The sequence below is a fragment of the Ictidomys tridecemlineatus genome, chromosome 11 (genome assembly GCF_052094955.1).
Source record: "Ictidomys tridecemlineatus isolate mIctTri1 chromosome 11, mIctTri1.hap1, whole genome shotgun sequence".
In the NCBI taxonomy this organism is placed as follows: Eukaryota; Metazoa; Chordata; class Mammalia; order Rodentia; family Sciuridae; genus Ictidomys; species Ictidomys tridecemlineatus.
In genome coordinates, this window is record NC_135487.1 from 110,049,651 (window position 1) to 110,065,667 (window position 16,017).

The 16,017-nt window shown below is 52.1% G+C and overlaps 1 protein-coding gene across 1 annotated transcript in view; it reads right to left on the minus strand.

The window, feature by feature from the left end:
* Nucleotides 1-10,448: 10,448 nt before the first annotated feature.
* LOC144368287 (uncharacterized) overlaps nt 10,449-16,017 on the minus strand; it is a 35,747-nt gene continuing 30,178 nt past the window's right edge. The window contains exons 4-6 of the mRNA XM_078027090.1: nt 15,697-15,865; nt 15,022-15,236; nt 10,449-10,785 (exon numbers count right to left, since the gene is read on the minus strand). Of these exons, the coding sequence (XP_077883216.1) occupies nt 10,731-10,785; nt 15,022-15,236; nt 15,697-15,865 (439 nt within the window). The 3' untranslated portion in view covers nt 10,449-10,730. The remainder of the gene's footprint in view (nt 10,786-15,021; nt 15,237-15,696; nt 15,866-16,017) is intronic.

Below are 16,017 nucleotides of genomic sequence, written 5' to 3' on the forward strand. Positions count from 1 at the left end.
CGTTGTTTCCCAGAGCTCAGGATCTTCTCCCCAGCTCCAAGGTTGTGGAGAGGATTTCGTGACCACTGTAAGGCTGGGGCCCTACTTCCCTGCTGGCTGTCAGCCGGAGGCTCCTCTGGGCTTCTACCTGCACGTCCTGGTCCTCTACCCAGCTCCCTCATCCCATCTGCCTTCGACATGACGTCTTGGGTGATGCAGTGTGCTCACAGCAGTGAGGACCGTCATCTTGGACTACTCATAGGTCCTGCCCTGTCCCCCACCTGCAAAAGGAGGGGTTTCATGGTGTGCAGGACCAGGGGGCAGAGACCACAGGACATTCAGAATTCTGCCTACCCCACCCATCCCATTTGCTCTGGGATTCAGTGATTCTCCTCCTAAGTGTTTGTTTATAGCAGCTTTGTGAAGAATAACGAATAGCCAGGCAAGGTGGTGTATACCTGTAATCCCAGCAACTGGGGAGGCTGAGGCAGGAGGATTCAAAATTCAAAGCCAGCCTGGAAAATCTAATGAGATCCTGTCCAAAAATAAAAAATGATGAGGGGAGGCAGTTGGGAGGGTGGGGGTGGCTAGAAATCAGATCGGTGGTTGCTTAGGAAAAGGAATTAACTGGCAAGGCGCACCAGGCAACTTTCTGGATTAATGGAAGTACTCTGAGTCTTGGTATGCATTCATCAAAATGGAGAAGTTGGGATTCATTGTATGTAAATTATACCTCAGTCAAAACAAACCCCAGCCAGGCTCCTGAGCCCACACCCATAAGCCAGTGACTCCAGAGGCTGAGGCGGGAGGATCGCAAGTTTGAGGCCAACCTCTCCAATATAGCAAGACCTTGTCTAAAATAATAAAAAGGGCTGGGGATGTAGTTCAGTGGTTAAAGCTCCTCTGGATCCAATTCCTAGTACCAAAAATAAACAAAACAAACAAATATATATATATATTTTTTTTTCAAAGCCTGGCTGTATATGGGCAGGGGTGTTTAACCTTCCACGTGCATCAGAATTTGCTTATTAAAAGTGCAGCTCCCTAGGCCCCATCCCGACCTGATGCAGGCTGTCTGCCCTGGTGCCTGGTGGGGATCTGCTTTTTTAATAAACAGCCCAGGCTCTTCTGGCACTCTGGCCCTGGACCCGATTGGGAGAAACCCGGGACGGCCGCCTTCCCTCCCTCCTTGCTCTCCTCCGAACAGGGAGCAGGGAAAGCCTCAGGACCAATCCCGGAACCTGAGCAGAGAGCAGGCAGGGACAGCTTGTCGGCCTCTGCCTGGACCCTGGGGCCCCGGGACCACTCACTCCTGACTCTGTGTTAGGAAGGGGAACTTTCAGGTGGAGCCTTCCCGGGGAGAAGGCCAGTGTGCGCTCCTATGCCGGGCCACAGGCTGCAGAGGAGGGCTGCGCCTCCCCTTGGCTTGTGGGCAGCGCCAGGCCGGGTGCAGGCTCCGCTGAGGGTCAGCTCAGCTCTGCTGCAGCTGGCCCGGGTGCCCCGCAGGTCTCAGGATGGAGTGCGGCAGGGCCTTCATCTCCGGAGCCTCCAGGCTTCCAGGGGCTTCCCAGCAGCACTTCTGCTGTGGCCTAGATGAGGTGTTACTGCCCGTGGTGCACGGGAGAGTCCTCCGTGCCTCCTCCACAAGGGCACCGCCATCTTCTCAGAACCGTATGGCAAACAGCATGAGGGCTGTGGTCCTCGCGTCCACTGTAGTCATGGTGAGACCAGAAGTGTTTATGAGGCCCAGGCAGGTGCTGTGAGCCAGGGAGCCAGCTCCAGGGCTCACCCCTCACCCCAAGGCCACTCTTGGCAGCAGATGTAAGGCTTCCACCTGCCCCAGGGGATAGCTCTGCCCTGCACCCTGCAGGTATTGAGCTGCTGCCAACTCTGGCAGCCAAGCCAGATCAGAGGCCAAAAACAGACGAGGGGGAGGGTTAGAGTAACTTGAAAGCAGTCTTTATTATAAGAGCTTCCTAGGTGCCAGCAAAGAAGCCTCATGGTTTCTCAGGCCCAGGCTGGTGCCCAGAATGGCATCGCACAGTCCCACGTGTGAGGATTATGTTAGACCAGGAGGCGCCAACCACACAACAGGAGAAAGACCATGCGCAAGGCACCTATGAAGTGCCAGGTGCCCTGCCAGGTGCTTTATGTGCCCTATCTATAAGCACCCAAACAGCTCTGCAATGTAGGCCTTGTTCCATCTTGCAGATGAGAAACCAGGGCTCAGAGAGGTTAAGGAATTGGCCGAAAGGCACACAGCATGAGTAGGAGATCAAAGCTCCATCTACCTGCAGAGCTCCGTGGCTCTCCGTTTAACATTCCACAGAAGAGATGTTGAAAAAATACCAGTTGGTGCAGAAGTTCCCAAGGAAAATTGTTCCTGATCTGTCTGCTGTCAGATCACTGCTATAAGTCTGGGCTCAAAGCCAAACAGCAGCACCTGGAAAACTGTGGCAAATGGCCTTTACCACCATTGTCACTGTCATTGTCAACAAAGAATGAAACCCTTGCACATCTCTCCTTTTACTTGAACTTGTGACATCCTGAGAAGTAGGTGTCAGTTCTTCAGATAGACAAGAGGCTCCTGGAGCAAGCCTTTCTAGTGAGCTGTCTTTGGACCACAGAGCCCTGGGGGCAGCAGCCTCGCGGATGGGGTGGAAGGCTGCGGAGCAGGCGACCCATCCTGGCCAACTCGGGGTCCCTGCCAAGTATTTGTGGGTGTGCGTCCTCACCCAGGTGAGGGAGGAAGAGGCCAGGCCGAGCAGATTACTGAGCATTTGAGCTCAGCCTCAGAACAGCAAATATTGATTCAAGAAGCTGCCCAGAGGAGCTGACATTTTTATAGTCAACAAATAAAAGGGAGCCCCTCCCAGCCCCCCTTAGTCAAGGGCTTTTCTCCTGCAGCTGCTGGGGTTCATTGGTGACATCTGCGCCTGAGAAGAAGAGGAAGAGCCGGTGGGAAATGTCCACAGGGGCCTGGCTGATGTCATGGCTTGTCCCTTAGAAGGAAGGGGGAGCCCAGACACCCCGGGTGGGACCTCTGGCAGGTGCCCGAGTCCCTTGGGGCAGAGCAGAACTTGGCACTGGAGCCCCTGGAGACAAGGGATCCGCTTCCTCCTGTGGTGGCTCTCAGGCTGTGGGCACAGGGCAGCAGTTCAGGATCTGTCATTCATGGGTAAGGGGCCTGAGGCCCCCCAGAGAGGAAATCCCCTCCAAGGTAAACAGTGAGAGAACAGGGAGGTCTGTCCAGCTCATGTGCTTCTAAGGGGAAAGGGAGCGTCCCTGGTCACCTTGCTACTCAGCTGGAAAGGAGAAGCTATCACCTGTGCACAGCCGTCCCTGTCCTCGGGGCTCGGCCCACGAGACCCACTTCTTGGCATTTACACTCTGCCTTTGTGCTGTCCTCCAGGGAGTCCCTTCCCTGGGCACCTTGGGGACACCACACATGGTTCTTGGCCTGGTTCACCTGTGGCCTTTGCAGGAGATCCTCCTAACCTCCTCCCACCCTCGCCCTCTCCTGGGCGGGCAGACGTCTCGGCTTCTCCCGAAGCACAGGGTTGTCTCCGGTCTCACGACCACTTGTGCTGTTTCGCCTCACCGGGACCATTCTTTGAATCTCTTTGAGTCCTCCTGAGCCAATTGCTTCAGCCAGAGGTTGATCCATTTCTCTTGCCCCCCACCCAAAGCCTAGAAAAGCGCCCCGTACTTGGCAGGTGCTCAGTCAGGGTTTGTGGAACTGAATTAGAACAACCCAGGACCCGTGGCCGGGAAACCAGAGTTGCAGATTCAGCTGCTGCTAGGCCAGGCCAGAGAGCTGGCCAAGCCACGGGCAGGCTCTGCGGCAGGAGGGAGCAGGAACTTGACCAGTTGCTGCTGTCCTCGCCCAGCCAGCCCCATGTTCACCCATCCACCCAGCGCCCAGGGGTTGAGCTTCTGTTCTGCATCTGGTCCTTGTTGGGTGGTAGAAGGGTGACGGCAAAGGGCCCACAGCCCTGGACGCTGCCTGGGGATCTTGGACCACACCAGACTTTCTGCTCCAGGACGGGTGGGTCTACAGTCAGCCGCTGTGAGCTGCAGCTCTGGGAGCCGGGACTCTGGGTTTCATGAAATGCAGGGCAGCTCTTCCAGGACTGGCCCCTGGAGAACCATGTGGCCAGTAGGCAGTCCATGAGGTCCCTCAGGGACTGCAGTGGGACAGTTCTGCTCCATTCCACACGAAGCCCCCGTATCTGGCTGTGCCTGAGGCAGCACCCCATTGGTCACTAGGTCTCAGACAGCAGGAAGGGGACTGGGATCGAGAGCCTGCAGCCAGCAGCTTACCTTCAGGAAGGTGACCAGGAATATTAAGGCTCGTAGCTATTAGCCTGACCTTTGTCTCATGGCTACACCTACAACCTCGGAGCAGGGAAATATGGTTCTCATGGGGTGGGGTGTGCCTGGCACAGCTCAGCAAAGCTCCTCATTAAAATAAGAAGGGAAATGGATACTGGGGATGGACGGTCAGTGGCCTTCAATGTTCTCACTTACCAACTCGCTGTAAATAAAATTCCCCTACAGGCTCTGACTGCTCAAGCCTTCCCCCCCCCCCCCCGCACAGGCCAGGTGGAGCTGTGGCCCCACTCTGTCCCCATCAACCTTCCAGCGCAGAGTGACCTTGGGCCAAACACTGCTCTTCCCAGGGCTTCCTTTTCCTTATCTGGAAAAGCAGCGTTCAGCCAGCTGATCACTGACGTTCCTTCAGCACTGACATTTGACGGTCACGGCCCAGCCATCTCACCCCTCTTGGCTTCAGTTTCCTCATTCATAAAGCAGAGATGAAGACACTTCTGACCTCAGAGCATTGTCATGAGATTATCCAGGGTCACGCCTGACATATAAGAAATAACAAGTGTTTGCTATAAATCAAAATAACGCAGGTTCCATCTGTCAATCCCTTAGAAAAACGTCGGTCGCCGTCACTCATACTGAGGCCTAAGTCAGGATCAGCAAATAATTGGCACCAGAGCCATCATCAGGTCCCTTCTGTCACAGACATCACTAATCAATCAGGATGTTCTCCACGGGGAGGCAGGATTCAGGCTCTGGGTCCAGCTTCCTGGAAGCCGCCACCAGTTCATCCCCCACCAGTCATCCCCTAGAAATCCTTTCTGATTCAAACGCAGGCATGTTGGGGAAAAATTAGTACAGCTTACCCACACCGTTATCCTGGCCCTACTTGAACCATGTTTTAATTTTGGTTGTGCTTGTTGGTACCCCAATTGGCTTGGGAGTTCCATGAAGCAGCGATCACACTCGGTCTCTCTGCTGCCTGGTCACAACACTGCGGAGGTCTAAACCATGAATTCGAGATCCTGTGGTTGGCATCTCGGGGAGATGTCAGGGGACAAGCTGTAAACTAGGGGACCACTTTGAAGGGGCTTGTGTTTCCTGCCTCTTGAAGCCACTGCAGAATCGGTGGGCCACGTTTCCCCTGCAGGGGTGGGGTGGCTGGAGAGGGAATAAGGCCCCCAGATACGGGGGGGCCTCCAAGATGGCTGTGAGGGAGCCCTCCTGCCCGGGGCCCAGGGTGTCTGCTCACCTCAGGCCCCAGGAGAAGGGCAGCTTCCTTAGCAACTAATGGGCCTAAGGGAGCTCAGGTACCTGCTTTCTGCTGTCACACACAGCATCACCTTGGTGACAGAGTGAAAAATGGGAGATGGGGTAAGGTGGGGACAGCTGCCATCTGTCTGGTCAGCCCATGGAGGTACTCACCGCTGGGGCTCAGGCAGATGTGGGGGCGGCAGGTACCACAGCGTCCTGGGGGGATCCTGATGAGCTGCGTGGGGTGCTCCCAGAGGCAGCTGGAGAGCAGCTCCCGGGGTCCTGGCTCATGGCCAGAATCAGCCCAGTGTGGGTCTGGGAGGTACAGGAGAGTCGGAGAAGCATGAGGGCAGCAGGAGCACTGTGTGTGTGTGTGTCCCACAGCCACCTGTGCCCTGAAATGCCAGAATCAGGATGAAGCCAAGAGGGGCACCTCACTGAGGACTCCCCTGGCCACCTCACCAATTGTTGTAGCCATTTTCTAGAAAAGGAAACTGAGATTCAGGAAGGTGGAGTGACTTCCAAAGGTCATGTCACTTGGAAACTAGTTGTGATCCCTGAAGCCTAGGGCTCATCTCATGGTCCCGAAGGCCCCCACAGCAAGCATCCAGTGATCTCTGACAAGACCTTGTTCCGTTCTCCTGCAGCAGACGTGGAATCCCATGGGCAAAGATCCCTGGAGAAGAGCTAAGGTTTTTTAAATATTAAAGTGTTTCTGTTCATGAGCTCAGGTGATCCCAACAGCACCTGGCCAGATGCTGGGGATTAAGATAGGAGCAAGACATAGGCCCTGTTAAGTACCATTTACGGGGGTCACCGGTCACCACAGCGGAGAAACCAAGCCGAGAAACAAAGATATTTATCTGACCTTCCAAGAAATCAGGAGACGGAGAGAGAGAATAGCCAAATCTCCAGACAAGCCAGTTTGAGCCGGCCCGATAAGGAAATCCCCTCTGCTTTAACCTTTACAACGAAAGCAACTTTGAAATGATCCATCTGCGTTTGTTTGCTTCTGTTTCTGTTTTCCTCATCCCTTTTTCTGTCAATAAAGTCAAACTTCTCTGCTCAGCTCATCAGAAAAAAAAAAAAAAATAGAATGAGCTTTTACCTGACTCGAAAATCACAAATAAAAGCCAATTCAGATCATTAAACTAAATGTATTACAATTTTGTCTTTCAACAATTCTGACCTCCAGAACTTTGGGTCTGGAGATGAACTAACGCTACCGGATAGAGGCACCTAAGAGCGTTGACAGTGATGAGTTGGTGACATCTCCCCCTGGCATTGTGGATAAATAACAACAATAATAACACAGGTGCACCTGTCCCGTGGAGAGAATGTGGGCTCCCCCACACTCCTTCCGTGTCTGCCACCAACCTTCTCTGGGTTCCTTCAGAGCCATTTGCTCCTTTCAGGAGGATTGAGGTTGTCACATCAGGAATACAAAGGAAAGAAAATCATCCTGCAGAATTTTGACTTTCAAAAAAAGTTCCTACGGCCCCTTTCAGCGGCAATAGTTTCTAGAGTCATCATTTTTGATTTACAATATTAAGAGGTGCAGACAGCCTTCCCTTAGAGTATTCCACTTGGTGATGGTGTGAGAAACCACTATGCATTCATTAGGAACAGTACTTTGAATTTTGCATTTTGGTCTTCACCTGGGCTGGCGACGTGTGGGCAGACGCTCTCTCCAGATGCTAGGCAACGGCAGCCATCCGCAGTTCCGGGTCAGCCACATCATAAGAGTAATTGACCAGTACTGTCCAGCCCTCCATGTTGCTAAGCTAGGATAGTCCTCAGTGCTGAATCCAATGGTTTGGCCTAAAGTTGCCTCCACACATTCTTTTCAGTTTGGCCTGCTGGTTTTTCTGAACTCAGTGAACTATAACCTAACTTGATGTGTGGACAGACTGACACCTATTCTTTGTAACAGCTTGCTGAGTCTTAGCCAATCACAAGCAGCCACAGTTCAAACTTTGTTCAAAAAAAGACACAAACAAGCTGTAACCAGTTGGTCTGTTTCTGAACCTTGCTCCCATTTCCTGTACTTCACTTCCTTTTCTCTGGCTATAAATAAAACCTGCCCCGATGGTGGGGCAGAGCATTTGTAACCAGTTTTTGATCAGGACTGCTACCTGATTCTAGAACTGTAAATGTAGTCAATTAAAATCTGCCCAACTAGTTGGCTGTGATATTCTCTTTTAAAAATAGGTTAAGTGAATTAAATGTATTAAATGCATTTTTTTAATATTTATTTTTTGTAGTCGTAATTAGACCCAATAACCTTATTTTTATGTGGTGCTGAGGATCGAACCCAGGGCTTTGCACATACGAGGCGAGCACTCTACCGCTGAGCCATAACCCCAGTCCTGCATTTTTAATTTACCGTATTTTCCATGTACAGTGGGTTTATCTGGATGTAACCCCATCATATAGTGAGTGGCATCTGATATTGAGAGGAAAGAAGGGTTTTTTTTGTGTGTGTGTGCAAATACAGCTTGATCTCACTCACTTGTTTGACACATTTATTCAGAACATATTTAGTGTCACATACACACTGTTCTGGATACTAAGGCTATTGTTTATCCATCTGCATGGACAAGAACAGGTTAGGATCTAGTTTGCCGCAGGAGGGATTGGGGTGACGTGCCTTGAGAGTTTGGGATGGAGGTAAAGTTGAGATGCAGAAGGAAAAAGTGGAGTGAGTGGGGTCTCCCAGGTCTGGGGTCTTTAGGAAGGAGAAGATCAGTGTGAGGGACATTACAGGCTCTCTAGTGGACATTGCCCAGATGAGCCTCCATGGTGACTGTCATGGACTGGTACAATCTCTGGATGGCCTGCGGAGTCCAGGACCACCAAGAAGGGAGGTGGCCTTTCATACCTCCTGACGTGGCTCAGGTGCTCTGACTGCATGACAATACGTCTTTTTTAATGACCAGGACACCCATAAGCCACCGCTTCCCAGAGGGATGGGACCCAGGATGGCCAGAGAGACCATCTTTGGGTGGAATTGAAGAGAAACTGTCCAGAATTTCCCTCTCGGCTGGGACAGGATTGGTCGCACATCCAGATAGGTACTATCCAATTCACACCTGTTACACTACCCTATCCCAGCCACACTGCCATGGGCTCATGGTGCTCCCTGCCTTTGTGACCTAGGTACTGCCACTTTACCTTTACAGACGGGAAGTTTAAGCTCCAAGGGCTTGATTCCCTTGCCCAAGGTCATATGGTGCCGAGGGTCAAAGCTGAGATTCAGTCACTAATCATCTGATTCCAGAGCTCTGACTCCCTGATGGCGTCTCAGAATGCTCCTTGTCAACATGCCAGTGAACTGCAGAGGAGAAGGGAGGTCTGTTGACGACAGAACCAGAATCCAAAACGTTCTCGTTGAACTGGAGTTCATCTAACAAGATGATGTTTCAAAGGGATAAAAGTGAACCTGAGTTAGGTTCCACAAATCCCAACCATAGAAAACAAAAACCAATGCCAGACCCACAGCGGAACAGCAGCATGAGGCAACATGCCAAGGACTGTCTCTCTTGACGGCTGCTGCTGAGTAGGAAGCCCCTTGGTCCCCTCAACTGAGAAACGTGGCTCACAGCACCACTTTGCACTGTGCTTTTGAAAGCACGCGTCCAGCTCTGCTCCTTGCAGCCTCTCCCAGATGAGGTTAAAGTAACAAATGAGATCCGAGGCTTGGTGGGACGGACTTGCCTCCATTTGCACAGCTGCACAGGGGTGGCGTGTGGATTTGAATCCATGTCTGGATAGGTCGGGCACTTTGAACAATGTCTGCCTGGCTTGTGCCACGGGGCTGCAAAGAGGGGTGCAGCCTTATAGAGTCTGAGAACCTGCTGGGAGAGGAGGGGAGGTGCTGTGCCAATGTGAGGTGTGGTTCTAGCCAGTGCTGATGACAATCGAGTGGTCTGGGAGAGTCACATCCCCACCTACTTCCCCTGAGCTTTATGTTTTCACCTGTGGTCCCTGATCAGCCGTCTAGCCTCCCCAAGCCGTGTGCTCCTGCTTGTTAACACGGGAAGGCTAGGCCTAAGGTCACACAGCAAGCAGGGAACTGGGAGCCCTTTTGCAGAGTGCTTACTGGGTGGCCTGCCCTTGGCTACCCTCAGGTCCTCCGTGGTTCACTTGAGGCCCACAGCAATCCTGTGGGTTAGGTGTGGTCACCCCATTTCACAGAGGAGGGAAGGAGGCACCAGAGTTGGCTTAGGGCCTGGCTTAGGGTTTCCATTCAAATTTATGTCTATTGTTATTCTTCAAAGAGATTCTGAAAGGCTCTGTGGTCTTGTCATGGGTACGTACCCTTAAACATTTTCCTTATATTCAACACTTGTCTCTATTTTATTTTAAAATATCAGCAAAGCTACAGTGGTTCAAGCATGCACAGAAAGTTGCGTGCACTTTTCTGTTTATTTCCTTGAGGGAGATTCCTGGAAGTAGAATTACTAGGTCAAAGGGTATGCACTCATTTACAGATCTGGGTATGTGTTGCCAGACAGTTTTCCCCAGTAAAGGCAGGCTGAAATACCCAACGGGCAGCGTTGGAGGCACTGCAAACCATGATCAAGAGCTTATATATCCTATATATTTTGTTCATCTCTCTATATGAAATATTTATAAATTTTTTTCAAATGCTATCATTGTTCATGCTATTTTCCTCAGAAGACTAGAACACTAAAAACGACATTTATCGACCCAGGGTTGTGGCTCGGTGGTAGACGGCTTGCTCAGCATCTCTGAGGCACTGGGTGCCATCCTCAACACCACATAAAAAATAAGTAAAGATATTGTGTCCATCTACAACTAAAAAATAAAAAGAAAAAAGATAGCATTCATTTCAAAAGTTATAGTAAGTGATATATTTGCTGTTTGATTTAAGATTTTATTGGTGGCCCACCACTGGGAGTTTACATGTTAATGACAAGTATGCCCGTTTGAGTAGTGGGAATTAAGAAACTGAAGCACAAAAAAGTAATCTGCCTGAGGTCACACAGCAAGCAGGGGTAGAGGAAGGTGAGCTGGGCTCTGCAGGCCACACTGTCATCCACCCATGGCACTCTGTGCTGTCTCGCTGAGGGGCAGCAGCTTCTCTGGTCAACTAGTCTTGAGTTTCTGGTAAACTCTTGTGAGAACAGCACTCAATAGGAGCCTCAACAACACTTGAGACGGTCTAATGAAGAGCTGGTGTCCACCAGAGGAGTTGAGCTTTAAAAAAAAAAAATAGATAAGCATGGTCTTTATCCACTTTCCTTTTATAAAGGGTGACATTTCCTTGTACCTCTTCCCTGTGCTACTTAGAGGGATAAGAACTAAGAATCCTGTGGCCACTCCTCTGGTTCCTGCTCAGTGGCACCCAGCCCGTCTTCCTCCCTCTTCAGCCAGAACAAGGAGCAGGCCTGAGACCCGGGGCCTGCCTGGGGCAGCACTGTGCCCGCCTGGTAGGTGTGTACGCAAGCGCTCTTGAAGGTGTTTGAGAAAGGGCCAGAGGTGAGCATGGGTGAGTGGTGAATGGACCCATCAATGAAGAGCTCAATGCCAGTTTCCCCACTCCTTCCTTGGACTGTAAGCTCTGGGAGAGCCGGGGCCCACCACCTTGTCCACCTCTGTGTCCCTAGGGTTCACTTCTGTGGAGAAATATTGGCCAAATGAATGCAATAGGTGCTGTGTGATGGTCAAACATAGGAATCAAGTACTGGGTTGTATTTTTTTTTTTTTTTTGAGTTAGGAAAATAAAGTCAGAGGAAGAGAAAGTCAGATGGAGGAAACAGCAGTGAAAGGAAGTGAGGAGAGATGCCGAGCAGGGGACAGGGTGACAGAGGGAAACCTAGACGCATCAGAGTCTGTCTGCCAAAGTAGAGGACACGCCAGGCCGGAGGAGGAACATGGGCCAGAGAGTGAGACGGTGCTGCAGGGTGAGGGTCCCTGGTGGAGAAATGGACTGGAGGCCGGATGGGGTGCCCTTGTGGCAGATGCGCCAGGACACCCGCGGGCCTTACTAAAATGGGACTTCTGCGTCCCACTCTCAGAATTTCTGATTCAGCGGAATCTGCATGTTTAACCAGTCCTGCAGACAGAAGCGCAGCTCCCTGTTCAGGCTTCCTGCCCACCCTAGGGCGCCCTGACACTCCATCCCAGGTTGTGTCCAGGGGCTCTGGGACATCAAAGCCGGGAGCTACCCCTGGATTCCTGCCACTTGCCAGCCAGTGCAGTCTGCTTCCCTCCACAGGACACAGGCTCCTTGGGAGAGCACACAGGAGAAAGGAAGTGCCAAGCACACCCTCAGGCCGGGACACAGGGACGTGCTGCCCCAGGAGGCCCACTTGCTGAAACCCAGGTGGGCTTCGGTCCCTGTCTCAGGCTGCCTACGACAGCCCTCTTCAGATGGCAGCAGTGGGTCTGGGCTGGGGAAGAGCCAAGAGGCAGGCTTTGAAATGGAGAGTCCCTCTCTCAGCAAATTCCTGAGGGATGTTGGACAAAACGTAGGCATTTCACATGCTTAGGATGAGAGAATGAAGCCAAATGCCGGTCCCAGAAAGGCTGGGCCCCTGCGACACAGAACTCCATAACTGCCCTTAACTCCTTGTCTGCCACAAAGACTGAAGTCCCCCCCTCTAGCTGTGGGGCCGGGGCACAGGTCTCATGCAAGGCCTAGAACACCCGGCTGAGACCAAGAAGAGTGCTTTGGCAGAATAAGTATGACAGCCAGCCATGGGAGTCGTGGGTTCAATTCTACCTCCCTCTGCCGCTTAGGAGCCAGGTGTGAATTTTCTCTGAAATTAGAAAACTGCATCTGTAAAACCAAGACACGAAAATTTCCAATTCTCCAGGTTCGCCATGCCAATATATGAGGATGAAGAGCATGTGCAGGGTTTGGGTGCCCTGATGATTCTGTTTCCGGCCAGGGCAGTCCCAGCCAGGATGAGTTCCTGGGTAGCAGGTGTGTGAAGGGGCTCATGCCATTGCTCTTACTAGCCCACCCAGGAAACCAGGCTGTAAACCCAGCAGGACTACAGTGTGACGCTGGCCGAGCGAGCTGCCTTGTGATCTAAGGGCTTCCTGCCAGCAGATGGTATGACAGATTCTAACCACTCGGGCCTCCTGTGGCCCTGCATGCCGGAGGCCTGAAGCTTACTGTTGACCCTATAGGCCAAGCCTGCCCTGATCCTCCTTCAGATACTGGTGCTGGGGGTGTGCATCAGGCATTCCATGGAGCTGAGGGTTCTCAAATTTGGGGGTACATTAGAATCACCTGGAATTGTTAAAATACAGATGTCTTGGCCCCATCCTGCCCCCAGAGTTTCTGACTCAGTGGGTCTGAGGTGGGGCCCAGGAATCTGCATTTCTTACCAGTTCCCAGGTGATCCACACTTTGAGAAATACTATGAGGTCCTGTCAGCCATTCTCCCAATTCTGCACAAAAGGTGCTGAAGCCTGCCAGATGTTAACAGAGAGGGGCTCTGGGGGGCCTCCGCCCTGCTGCTGCATGTCGCGTAGCTCCATGTGGAGCTACACCCTTCCCTTCCACTATTCCTTCCCAAACCACCTCGGCTTCCTTAGCCGTCTCCTTGGGAGGAATGGCCAACCTGGAAAGCATTTCCAGGGGCTTCTTGCCCAGTGGAAAGAAACTCTCAGCCTCTGCTCCCTTGGCCTTTGCTTAGGGCCCAGCTCCATGAGCTTCTGGGGCTCCACGGAGCCTACTTCCTTGGCTGGACCCAATGTGCTACCCTCAGAACCACTTCTGTCCTCACAAGGCCTCTTTTCCTCAGGAGCCTCCCTTCTGCGTCTCCAAAGCCCCGTCCTCCTGCAGTTTTCCTGCCTGTGTCCCCCATACCCGACTCTCACTAGCCTGGGCCTTTATCTTGCTTGATTCTCTGTGTGGCCACGGCATGTTATCTGGGAGTTTCCTCCAGCATCCAGAAGGGGACAACAAGTGAAGGGACAGGGCCAAAGGCTCAGGAATGCATTTGACCTGGTGGGAAAGACTTGCCACCTGCAGGTCCAGCACCAAAGTACACGTGAAGCAATCATTTAACAAAGGGAAAGGCAATCAAGGAGCTCAATAAATATTTGTTGACTAAGGGAACACAAAAGCTACTTTCCATGATGCACATTCAAGCACACTGAGGAAAGAGCACTTTGGTTCTGTGAGAGCCCTGTAGGTATGCATGGAAAGCCCTTGATGTTCTCACCCCCTGTGGGGAATTGGGATCTCCTGAGAAGGAAATTTTTAGGTAGGATTTTTTTTTCCCCTGAAATCTGTTAATGTCCTAGTCTCACGAATGCACCCACAAAGCATCTCGGGGACAATACATTTATTTCTTTTTCCTTTCCACTACACTGGGAATTGAACCCAGGGGTACTCTACCACTGAGCTACATCCCAGCCCTTTTGTTTTGAGACGGGGGTCTCACTAAGCTTGCCCAGGCCGACCTAGAATTTGAGTTCTTCCTGCCTCAGCCTCCTGACTTGCTGGAATGGCAAGCTTGTGCCATCATGGCCCAGCTTGGGGGTAATGTATTTCAGAAGCACTGGGGTAAGGAAACAGAAGCTGTTCTTTTTACTAGGGGCTTCTCTGAGCCTAAAGGGAGGAGACCATTCTGAGGTTCTTAGACCACGAGAACTATGGATCTAAGTCCAGCTGCCCAGCTACCTAGAGATTTAGGTTTACTGGGTGTGGTCTGGGAACTGGGGGTAGATGCAAGTGGCTCCTCTCAGCTTGGTGGCTCCAGCATTTGTGCCAAAGAAGGAGGGGATTTCCTTTCTGTCCAGGCTTCTACCAGCAAGGCTACAGAGAGGCACCAGCATCTACAGAGATGCCAGGGCCTTGAAGGTAGCTGCCAAGGGGGACCATGAGTAGCCTGATGACACGGGGTCAAAGGTCTCCCTGTATACACACACACACACACACACACACACACACACACACACAGGCCAGAGGAAACAGTCATTCTGGAGGAAGATTTTAGCAGGAATATGAGCAAACAAGTGGATCAGTGTTTGGAGGGGATGTTCCCAGTACCCTTCACTCCTGTCCTGATCCTGCCTAGACACAGGATGGGCTGCACCCTGATCAACCTGGGGCAGGAGGTCAGGAGCACAGAACAGGGTGAGAATCGCCAATGAGAGGGCCAGCTAGAAAGTAGAACCCTCCAGAAAGGCAATGCCACCAGATCCTCCCCCTTCCCAGCTTCCTGGCCGCCAGTGAGCTTTGTCTTGTTTGATGACCTGCATCCTCTAAGGACTCCATCAAGGCAGGGGGGAAGAGAGAGCTCCACTAGCCCTGGCCCCCCTGGGAGATGAGCCAGCAGCCAAGGAGGACAACTGTCCCTGGCAGGTGAAGCTCATGGCTCCTGGTCCCACCAGAACATGTCCCTCCTCTAGAAGGACATTTTTCTGGGAACAGAAGTTTTCTGAGATTCTTCAGTTGGATGTCCCACTCACCTTTTGGTGGTCAAAGGAGAAGGTGTGTGAAAGCCCTCCTCACCCGCTGGTCTGGAACGGGTCAACATCAAGACTCCTCTAGCTCTCTCCCTGGTGGGCGTCACCCAGGGAACAGGGCCAGGGCTCTGCTCCAGCGGAGCAGCCCGGGCAGGAGAGGAGGGTGTGATTTCAGACTTGGGTTCCCTTGACTCTGAGCCATCAGGTTCATCTTGAGGCTGGAGGGGAAGTAGAATGGGGTGAGGAGAGAGGGTCCCATTGCTCTGGAGAGAAGTTCAGATTCAGGAAGGAGTGGGGCGGGAGCAACACCCAGAGGAAAGCTAAATGGAGAACCTCCAATATCCCGAGAAACTTCCCACCAGCCCAAGAACTCTCGCACCTCAGTCAGTAGTCATCCAGTGGGAGATTCCCTGGCCCCCAAGTAGTCAGTGGATGTGTGCCTAAGGTCCCTTTCCTTATGTCCTCCTAGGCCACCCTCCATAGGAACAGTGTGACTACAGGTTAGACCTGTCCATCGTAGCAGTCCTGTGTCCTTGAGACCACCTGGGAGCTTTGTTCCCATGCTTCTGTCACCATGTGGGCCAAGCCTTACCCCAGTATGTTCTCCTACCTACCTCCTTGGCTGTCCCCTTTCCTACACCAATCCCACTGCCATCAACCCCCACCACACCCACACACTCCGTCACCAGTCTGCTCCCATGCTGAAGTCTTGGCAGACAGCTCCCAAGCTTTCAAAAGTGAATGAATGTTGAAGACAGTTCCGTGCCAGTGGGGTGGAGGGACAAACTTTCCTGTGTCCACCGGGTAGGAGTCTCTAGGTTCTTGTTGAGGAGATGAAAACACCTTGCTGGACAGGAATGAATGAAGTCAGTTATCACATGTCCCTTGCTTTCCCCTGCAGCAGTGCCGGCCTCAGAGGACCACATTTGTCTAAACACAACTGTGTTTCCTAAGGCGCTGGCCTGCAACCAGGAAGCCCGATGTATCACCACTTCAGAC